General features: G+C 33.9%; 1 protein-coding gene across 1 annotated transcript; it reads right to left on the reverse strand.

The window, feature by feature from the left end:
• Window positions 1–5,723, reverse strand: ELP6 (elongator protein 6). Its single transcript, XM_068633477.2, has 5 exons — window positions 5,258–5,723; window positions 4,279–4,351; window positions 1,871–2,067; window positions 1,643–1,792; window positions 1–401 (listed from the first exon to the last, which is right to left on the reverse strand). The coding sequence occupies exons 1-5, from the start codon at window positions 5,501–5,503 to the stop codon at window positions 276–278; spliced, it is 792 nt and encodes a 263-aa protein (XP_068489578.2). The 5' UTR covers window positions 5,504–5,723; the 3' UTR covers window positions 1–275.
• Between the last annotated feature and the right edge of the window lie 5,794 nt (window positions 5,724–11,517).

An 11,517-nucleotide genomic window follows, 5' to 3' on the forward strand; every position in this document is an offset into this window, starting at 1 on the left:
TAAAAAAATTAACATTATTTTATTTAAATCTAACCTTAAGTATCCATTTTGAATGTATGGCTAAAATTTACTGCTCTTGGGCTTTCAATACTCACATAATACACGATCAAGTGAAAAACTCACTGAAACCAGTCAGTGATGCACAAATTAAACTAATAACTCCAACTGTGTCAATGACCAATTCAAGTATAATAGCATTGGAGTCTATCATCTCACAAAATCAAGTATTCTCCCTATCAAGATTACACAGTTGTTTGTACAAGAATTATTGATCATCATTGGATTTTTGTACCAGGATAAAAGCACTCGGTGCCATTTTCCTTGATCTTGAAGTGAAAATTGTAACTCTTAATGGCTGAAATTCCATGTTGATGTTGTGCTTCCTTATCTAACACCATCAACTACATAAAACGAACAATAAACATAATCAACCAAGGTGGATATATATGATTTAATCGCAAGTTACAGACAGAAGTTTTTACATTAAACCATCTTCATCTAAGAGAAACCCAACGAATCAACGCAAACAGTAGCGTGATCTATTAGCAGTTGAAGTGTCACTATTACAACAAAATTCAAAAAAAGGGAAAATAAACAACAATGGTAGTTATTTCTTTTATATTTAATTGCTAGGGATCAGAATGCCTTATACAAGCCCCACGGCCTCTGATGGCAGATAATTGGAGGTATTAGAATGGAAGCTGGGGAAATTGAATTGTGGGGTCAAAACATGATATAGAACAAAATGTCATTGCGTTTAAGGGTCTGCAGATAAACTCTGTAACAATTGCTATGCTATATTTTAAGATGAACCTGGGCCAATGATCAAAATAGAATAAACTTAAGCTAGGCCTAGCTACAATAAGATATTTTTCTTTGGTCATTGTGGTGTAATGCGGAAGGAATGACTTAAATACAAAAAAAATAAGCATTGAGAAAAGAGAAATCAAATACAATAAGCAGACTATTTATACCCTAGTGAATTTTCAACATAATACTGCTTTTGTTTGAATTCAGCTTCAATTCTTTAACTTAAAAATTGAAAAACTTGAAAATGTAATTCCAATTAATAGGTCTAAAGGAAAAGTTAAGTCATTTGATTTGTACCCAAACACCAGAAAGAATTAAGAGTTTAAATATACCTTTGAAACGAAACCTCGTGGAGAAAGGGAGTTTAGATGAGGACTTGTAAGCAGACATTTTACAAAAGGATAAAACTTAAGATCAGGTTTCTTTAGTAAAGATCTAACTGAAAACCTTGTAGCAATCCATGTTTTGAAAGTCGAAGGTATATAGCGTCTTTAGTAAATGACCACTTTTTTCTTTGCTTTCAAGGTCTCTAAGAAGGTGAGAATGTTTTCATAGCAAGTGGTCTTTTGACTTGCCTTGAAGATTTTTCCTATTCTATATTCCATTTGAATAGAAAGGCAGCAGAGGCAGGGTATATTTAATCAATAAAATGAAATAATATAAAATGACAATTTTGTCATAAGCTTAGATCAAGATGGAAAGATAGGAAATCCTTCGGTGTCTATGTCAACCGGGTTATTCTCAATAAGATAACATTTAAAAAAACGTGGGATTGTATAAACAGCTTCAGTATGAATTTATTATACTGCAGTGCAGAATGATTCGAGCCTACCTGTCCATGCACATCTTTTGCTAAACCAGTGGCCAATGGTTCAGCCTTGACCAAAATGTCAGCAAGGTACTCCATCTCTAAGATAACAGCAGTCCTCTCTCCATCATTCAAATAAATATCTTTATGATCAAGTGCAATAAATGCACAACCCTGTGACACAAACACAGAAATAAAGAACTAAAAACATTGGAATAGATTTCAAACACAGAAAAGGTAGTATTATCTTACATATTCTGATGTTAACGTGAGGCAATAATGCAGCAAGTTTAAAACATCATCTGAAGAACCATTAGCAGCAACTTCAAGAAAAGATATATCATCTATAATGATAGAGATGGATTTCTTGTCTTGATGTAACACAGTGATCACTCTTTCAATTTGCTCAAACACAGAAGCAAGCCCATCATGATTGGGTTTCCCTTCACCTAGGCATCAATAAAACTTATGTTACTCAGGGATGTATATAATCCCACAGACTCTACATTTCTCAATTTCATTATTGTTCCTAAATATATGTTTGAATTGATAGATACGCATGGTGTAGAACAGAACCACATAAGGCTCCAAATTGGGGGATAAGGAAAGGAACTAATTTTTTTTTCTTACAATTATTAATTTCTTAATTTTATCAGATGAACTGCATTCATACAAACTTCACACCTCACATTATGATCAGTTGCTAATTTAGAATTATGGGATGTAAATGCTTAAATGGAATAGAACTTTCCAAACTACACCAAAATAACGATTTTCACCTGCCATTCTATTGACCCTTTACTACTTTGAGATATTCATCAATACCATGGTCACTAAAACTTTGCACAATAATAGAACTGGAAAAATCTTCAAGTATAACATTTTGCTTCATTTTTTCTATCCTACAAAGTGAATTACACCACTTTTGCTGTCACCAAATAAACTATTGGAAAGAATAGGTCTAGAAGATACCACACCAGACATTAAGTTCCTGTCATGCCTATAGCATGATATCTTTGGATATATCGTCACCAACTTCCATATGTCCATCATCAATATCAATTCTAGGCAACAACCACTCAATTTTGTATTCCATCTAACAATGGAAGCTCTCTTTCCTCAATGTAAGGAGAGATGGATCATCCAGAAATATATAGTCAAGATTAATTAGATTAAAATTATTGCTATTTCTTCTTGACATCTCATTTTATGACTCACTCTTAGCATCATAAAATAAATTGTGAAAACAATCTCTTGTAACTTTTTAATATCTTGGAAAGTTGACTTTAAATCTTACTCAACCACAATTGGCTTTTCGTAACGTTTTAATATCTTGTAAAGTAGACTTTAAATCTTACTCAACCTCACAAAATTGGCTTGTAAGATGAGGTTTGCACTCACTTAAGTATTATAATATAGTCATATCTCTATGAAGATGTGGGATCCAACACACCCACTCATGCCAAGGACCGGACATATCAAACATGGTAATAGATATTTATGGATGGTCCAATATTGGTCCGATAACGGGTGATATGATGACCCAATAAACCTTGCTAGAATAGGTTCTAATACCATCTTGAAAGTAGACTTTCAGCTTAACTAAACTTAACAAAATTCACTTATATGATGAGGTTTGCACTTACATATGCACTATAATTTGGCCATATCTCCATTTGATGTGGGATATCTAACATAATAGTTGACTTTATTTCTTTTTAGTATGGATGACTAAACACGCTCTAATTTCTTTGACAATTTCTGGTTGAAATTGTTGAATAAAGGATTTTATTAAAATTCTTGAAGTTTAGAAGCACATGAACCAAATTTCAAGTGACTTCATATGTAAAACACATTGTTGGCTTCTCATCCCTGTTGACTAGCCAAAAAACTTTTATATAAGCTCAAATACTTTTAGTATATCATTACTTTAATCTCCCACAACATTTATTTTTGTGCTTCAAACACTCAGTTGCTGATTCATTTTTCTCCATCCAAAATTTAGATCTTCAAACTCTTTAATGTTGAATATGTTTCTCAAACCTTGCTTTTGATTCACTATTGCTCAAAGCTACAAAATCTGCATTGTGAATCAAGGAAACCTAGGACGGATAATTTCTCAACATCGAATATATGTCATGAGATTTACAGTCCATACGTGACTATAAAGGAAAGTTGTCACTATCTTCATTTATTAACTTTTGATCATTTTTTTTCCTGCATATCCTCCAAAAAAGCATCAATAGATTTTAAGAAAATTGTCCAGTTACTGCAGAACATGAAGAAATTCGCAATGTGTCTCTGGTTCATATTGTCTATACAACCATCACATATTACTACTGTATTACTCCTTCTTCCCTCTCCATTTCAACTTATTTATCCATTCTTGCATATAGATTCATCCTCTAAACATAATTATAATTTATAACTCCTTCACATACTTTAGCGACTATAGCAATGAAATCAAATAACCAAGGAGAGTTAGGGAAACGCTCATGAATGACAAACTCATGTAGTTTCTGATCTAAACTTTGAACACAGTACACCAGTAATAATTAAAGACAAACTATTGCAACAAATTCATTCTTACATCAGTAATCTTTTTACAAACAAACAGTGAGAAAAAAAAAAAACTAAATGCCAATAACGAAGTTTCTCACCTGGACACTGAAACATAAGCATAGGAAGGAAAAATAATCTTCCATTATCCCTTTGAGCAGTTAAGTTGCAACCCTATCATCACAGGTACCCGTGAAGATTGTTAAATACAACAAAGTAAACAACGACATTGTAACAGAATACAACAAAACAATATGGCCAACAATTTTTTTACCATAGTATTAGCAAGGATTGTTCATCCCCGGAAGCGATGATTAACTTTGTCCGAAACTTTGAGGGCACACAAGGTGAGTGTTCCTCTCTCAACATGGTTTACTTCATACCTAAAGTGGCATCACCAGGATTCAAAACCTGGACCACTTGTTTAAGGGACACAATTTACTGCTACTTTTGTCAACCAATGTTGGTTGACAAACAATTGACTAGCATGTTATGAAACCAAACTATGACAGAAAACAAAAGAGCAAACGATCAATTTAGTTTACGAAGTATCACGCAGTTTACCAAATTGATTGTTTACTCATAAGAAAAAAAAAAGTCGAATACCCAAATTTGTCCTTTGTCTTAGTTCCTACCAGAGAAAATTCAAAATAAATCCTCATGATATCAGTCTATAACTGTAGTCCCTAAAATTTTGTTAAAGTATCATTCACACTACATTTTTCATTTTAGATTAAACTAAGTAACAAATTGCACTTTGACAAACCTTTTTCAATTTTATAGTTTTCAAGGCATGGTCTGTACCTTAGAGGACCAGTTTCAAGTATTCACCAAAAATAAAGATAGACAGAGTGACACTATCATAGTGCCTCCGGAACTAGAGTCGTCGAAAACACAATTAGATAATCACAAAAGCAAAGGCATCCAATGTTAATTGAATATTTAGCCACCTTATCAGTAACAAAAGCAGTTTCACCACCAAATCAACATTAGGTACATAAATACAAGATTACAGTACCCAAGAAAAAGAATAAAATGCATATATATAGAGAGAGAGAGTGAGAGAGAGAGGGGAAATACCAGCTTTCGGAGGACGCGATCGTAGTGTGAGAAAGGGTGAGAAAAGGCGAGGAAGAGAACGGCGGAAGAAGGGTGAGAAGAGAAGGAGCGTTTGAGGATGTGGTGAAGAACGAAAGCGGCGCTTGTGTCAACACAGTCCTCCACAAGCACGAAGCGACCACACAGAGGCCATGGCTTCGCGTTGTCGTTGTCGTTGTTGTGCAGCCCCAACGCTTCGTCCAGAAGGTTCCAATTTTTATGCTCCATCTTCTTCTTCTGCTTCCAGTTCTCTTATTTGTCGAATTTGCAGTTTATAAAACTTCCAATCCAACTGCATCCGGTATCACCCGAACCATTAGTTAGTTACCTGACCCCGAACAATTATTTCTTTTCTTTTAGGCTTTGTTTGGATTAGGGAGTGTAAATGAAGAAGTGGATTTGAGATGATTTAAAGAGAAAGTGTAAAGAAAGTTAGGGTGTTTGGATTAAGGTAAAGAGAGGAGAAAGTGTAGGGAAAGTTTATAAGAGTTTGTGAGTGATGTGATGGATGTGATTGAAATTATATTTTTTTTAATTGATAAAAATATAACTTTACACATTTGTCCTTATATTTAAAAATTGATAAAAAAATTATTTTGATTGATTATTTGTGAATTACATTTTTTTAAAATTAAAATTATTTTTTCGACAATTGAAACATTATTTTCGATACCGTGTTCGAGCTAACTTCGGAAAATTATAAATTATATAAATTTTTTGGATCATATTTATGATTGATAAACATTATTGAGAACAAAGTTGTAATTGTGAATTATTTATTTTTCAATTATAGTTGTATGCAATTAAAAGATTATTTCCGGTATGGAACAAATTATTTCTGATAATGTGTTGGATGTATAATTCGATAAAGGATTTTTTTTTTAAGAAATAAATATTAATGTGTATTAATGCAATATTTTAGTTTATTAAAGCAAAATTCATTGATAAATTTTGTGCATAATAATAATGATTCAGAAAATCATATGAATGATACAATGAAATATGTTTCATTCAAAATAGTCATGGAAGTCCTTAATTTGTTTAAGGATTCGTGTCATAAATAAGATTAAAGATTCGAAAAGAAAAACACATGCATAATAAAATACAACCAAATTTTTATGTAGTTTAGGGATTTGTAGTCATTATCTTGACCAGCTTTCTCATTCTTCGCTCAAGAGGCAGGCCAAAGAGTTGTTTTACCGCATTAGGATGACCACACAAGAAGTCGTAACAGTTATCCAACAAATCTTCATTTTGTATGTTCATCTCCACTAACATTTCCCAGATATCAGATTCAGAGTACTGGAAAGTCGATGTACGACGAAGTGTGCGCGTGTGTTCACGAAATATGGAGTTTCGTTCTTCTTCTGCAACAACATGGCGTCTGTTATATTGCAGATTTTCTTCCGTAGCATTAGCCACTCGCTGTGATGACAAAGCGAAAACCTCAGATGAAATGGCTTGTCGCTCAGCAATATGACATAACCTATCTGACTGATCACTACCCCTCCCAAGGATATCAGTTAATCCTTCAAACCTTGTGTTAAGCCTTTCCAGTTGCAGATCAATGACGTCCACCATAGGGGCTTTTCTTTTTGAGCCTCTAGAAGAAGAAGTACCACCTGATGGCTGGGATGATTGAGGTGGCACCAATGGGGGTGTCAAATTAGGGCCAGGGCTGTATGAATCAACATTAGGATCAACTGAGCGAGGAGTTTCACATTGAGTAGCATCCAATCCTGGCTCCTCTGGTATGTCCTCCATATTGTGATCATTAAGATCTACATTAAAATGATGAGACTGAGTTCGACTTGAGGACTGCAATGTTGTTCTTCCACCGTGGCCAGTAGCACGATCAAGCCCCCATAAGTCTTCCATCAACTTGTAGTGCCTGATGGAATTAACACGCCATTTTGCAGCCGAGGGCTTTGCCTGTTCATTAATGAAAAGAAATACACTCATAATCATAATTAGTGGTTAATGTATGCGATAAGTGAACATCAAGTTGAATACATTACCTTTATCAACGAATCCCACACTTCATCCTTGGCCTAAAAAAATTTCGTGCTTGGATTCCAAGCAAAACCACTCGGTCCACTAAATAGATCATGGATCTCACGCCATTTGTCCTTAAGGCTTTTCTGTCTGTTCTTCACATTATTTTTTGTAATCCCTACCAATCCAGTCTGATGTAAGGATTAACAATGTTTGTGTAACCCTGCGTCGTCCAACTACCATCAATGCGATTACCCATAGATGCCTCATCGATCATGGCATTTAGCAATCGGAAATCCATGTCGGTAGTCCATTTTTTGTGTTCACGGACAGCTGCAGATGACTCTGAAGCAATACCCTTCCCGTGATCCATGATAAAACCTAATAAAAAAGGTTAAACTTTTGCAATAACATAAATAGTTTCATACGTAAATATTAATAAAGGTGGAATGTCAACATTAAACCATGAAATTGTTCTTACAACAATATAAATATAAGTTCACGGATGTTACATAAAATTAATTACTACAATAACCTGTCCACATTTCATTCGCTATAGTATCCCTAATTTGTGACCCGAGCCCGTAGTCATCCTCACGAGTTTGCGAGTGTGACACATCTATATCTCCTTACATCAACTCACGGTCAACTTCTTCCAACAAAGAGTCATCATTATCCACCCCGCGAAGAAAGTTATGAAGAATACAACATGCTAAAACAATATCGGTCATAGTGTCCATAGAGTAATGAGGCTCTGTTCCGCTAGCGATAATTGGAAATCGCTTTTTGAGGACACCAAATGTTCTTTCGATAACATTTCTTAGTGAGGAATGACGATGATTAAATAACTCACAGGCATTTTGTGGACCTCTTCGGGAATACTCTTTTAGATGGTATCGAACTCCGCGATATGGAGTTATAACTTGGGTTTTGAGCATAAAACCTGCATCTCCAAGGTAGTATTTGCCTACAACCATCCATTAATAATTGTTAATTATAAGTGATGTGACCAAATGAATATTTATTGTACTTGAAAACACACTCAACTAACCTTCCGGAATGACCAATGGATCCTCTCGTACAAACGCATCCTTCAATATCCTGGAATCAGAGGCTGCTCCTTCCCACCTGGCAAGAACATATGTGAATTTCATGTCAAAATCACAAGCAGCAAATACGTTTTGCGTTGGCCAGTCTTTTCTTCCACGAAAACGAGGAGCATCAACTCGGGGGACTTTAACACGGACGTGAGTGCCGTCTATGGCACCCAAACAATCCTAATACACAACAACTTCACATTTATAAATAACTTGCATTGCATACAACATGAATTAAATATTTAACTATTGTTTCTCATATTCATACCTTAAAGTATGGGAAAAATCGATTGTTGTTTAAGATATGAGGTTCAACCTCAGTCCCAGCTGGTTGAATTAAGAACTCTCCATGCAACATCAATATTGCCTTCAAAACATTATGAAAGTGACGAGACACTGTTTCCCGGACCGATGAAAGAAGAACGAAACACTTCGATTCTTGACGTTATGACCAATGATGTGTAAAAATTTAGCCACTTGTTCTTCAACTGTAGATCGAAATGCATCTTTAACCATATCCGTTCCTCTTATTCGTTGACATAAATTAATAAATGCTTCCGGACTCATGCGAATAATGTCACGACATCTTTCAGTATGGACCAAGTACGACATCAATTCTTGTCGACGACGCTCTTTTTGTGGAATAAACTCCAGTATAGGATTATTTGTCTCGGTTAACACACGCAATACGTTCAATCCATATCCAATCATGCAAAGAATTGTCATTGCTGCTACTTGTGTCCGCAAATTAATTTGCTCTTGTATTTGTGAAACTAGTGTGAAATCAACACCAACTACATCGGGATTCATGTCATTCGTGCTAGACATCTCGACATTTTCGAAATACATAGACCAATGGTTATGGTTATCCATGGTCACAAATCCTTGACAATCATATAAGTTTAACTATTAGGTCTAAAGAAAAAGATCTACTAAATTCATCAAGTTGTTCCAAAGGATCAAAACGGCCAGTTATTAAAGGAATTCCTTGTCGGTTCTCTGTAAAATACTCGTTTGGGCGGGGACTTCCAAATACATCGTAAGCTAGACCCGTACTGACAAATAACCAACCTGCAATGAATAAGGAGGGTATAGTAATGCTATGAATAATCCAGTATCGGATACTGGTAATAATATCAGCAAAAGAACGTTCTCCTGTGCTTCCAGACATCTTGAACTCCACATATTCTTGTACAGTCAAAAGGGGGGGATCGATTCCATAAAAAACTAGATCAGTAAGTCGAAATTTACTGAAATGTAATCCTTGTTAGATCGTCCATTTTGTACCAACGGTGTCTTTTGAGTATACCGAATCAGTATACCACATTTTAGAGAAATAATAATACTCAATTTTTTTTTACTTTAAAAAAAAATTAAAATATTATATATAAACTCTGTAAAGTATTATAGTTATAGTTGTATTACAAATTCAAAATAATATTTATAAAATTTTTTTTACTTGATTTTAGAAAAAAATAAATATTATATAAACTCTGGAAAGTGGTATAGTTATAGTTGTATTATAAATTCAGAATAATATTTATAAAATTCTTGATTTTAGAAAAAATAAAATCTTATATGTAGACTATCTATAAAGTAATATTTTAAAATATTTAAATACTTTGTATACTTATAATTATTTTATAAATTCGTTATAAAATTCTTTTACTTGATTTTAGAAAAAATAAAATCTTATATGTAGACTATCTATAAAGTAATATTTTAAAATATTTAAATACTTTGTATACTTATAATTATTTTATAAATTCAGAATAATATTTATAAAATTCTTTTACTTGATTTTAGAAAAAATAAAATCTTATATGTAGACTATCTATAAAGTAATATTTTAAAATATTTAAATACTTTATATACTTATAATTATTTTATAAATTCAAAATAAAATTTATAAAGTCTTTTAGTTGATTTTGGAAAAAAATAAATATTATATGTAAACTATCTATAAAGTAGTATTTTAAAATATTTTGTATACTTATAATTATTTTAAAGCCTGTTCAAAATAATATTTATAAAGTTTTTTACTTGATTTTAGGAAAATTTAAATATTTAAATATTTTGTATACTTATAATTATTTTATAAATTTAAACTGATATTTATAAATTTTTTTACTTTATTTTTAGAAAAAAATAAATATAAAAAATAATTTAAATATTAATAAGTTTGTTTTAACTACCAGAAAACTCATTCAAACTTTCATTAATGAAATTTCATTAATGCTCATTAATTCTCATCAATATACTCATCAATGTGATTAAGAAAAAACTTTGAAAACTCAAAAGACAGCAACATTCTATTAATTCTATTAACATAAATAAAATAAATTACAAATTCCTTCCCTCCACATTTCATTCTCAGATTTTATTCTCCAAATTCCAAATCTATGTATGAAACTTACCTCCAGAAACCTAGAGAAAGCGATGCCACCGCGAACCACCAACGACCACCGAGCACCACCAGCGGAACCACCACCCACCACCAGCGGCGAAACCGTCCACGTCCAACGATCACCAACAACGCCGCCTACGGAACCCCACCCACACCTTGCACCTCCGACAACCGCACACCTCCAACACTTATGAACCTCCGACAACCGCTCACTTCCAACGGTTGTGAACCTCCGACAACCGCGCACATCCACCGCGTACCTCCGACGAGCACCTCCGACCGCTTCTAAGGGTACTCTCTCAACTCAAAACAAATAACCCACCTCCACTCCTCTTCCATATTTATCATCCCTCTCATTTATTCATCACCCACACACTTGAATTTATCCACCAAACAATGTACGAATCCCTGTTTATTTGTGCTGTGTTTGTGCTGTGTTTATGCAGGGAATCTCATGCATGAGAATGGAGAGAATATTGGAGCTGCATTGGCACAGGCATAGGCAGCTATGGCACATAGGTTAGGTGAACGGATGGGTAATTTGGTAAAATGAGAAAGTTTCACTCCAAATCTTCTCATCTCATCAGGAAAGCCTTTTACCAATTCTTCGCTTTTCTTCGCCCCCTAATCCCCGCTAACTCCCAGATACAAACATCAGATTTATTTCCTTTTCAATCCGGGTGAACAGTAATCACCCGGATACAAAAACAACATTATTGTTAGCTACTATATATGTATAGAAA

This window comes from Phaseolus vulgaris, chromosome 8 (genome assembly GCF_051622355.1).
Source record: "Phaseolus vulgaris cultivar YP4 chromosome 8, ASM5162235v1, whole genome shotgun sequence".
NCBI classification, from domain to species: Eukaryota; Viridiplantae; Streptophyta; class Magnoliopsida; order Fabales; family Fabaceae; genus Phaseolus; species Phaseolus vulgaris.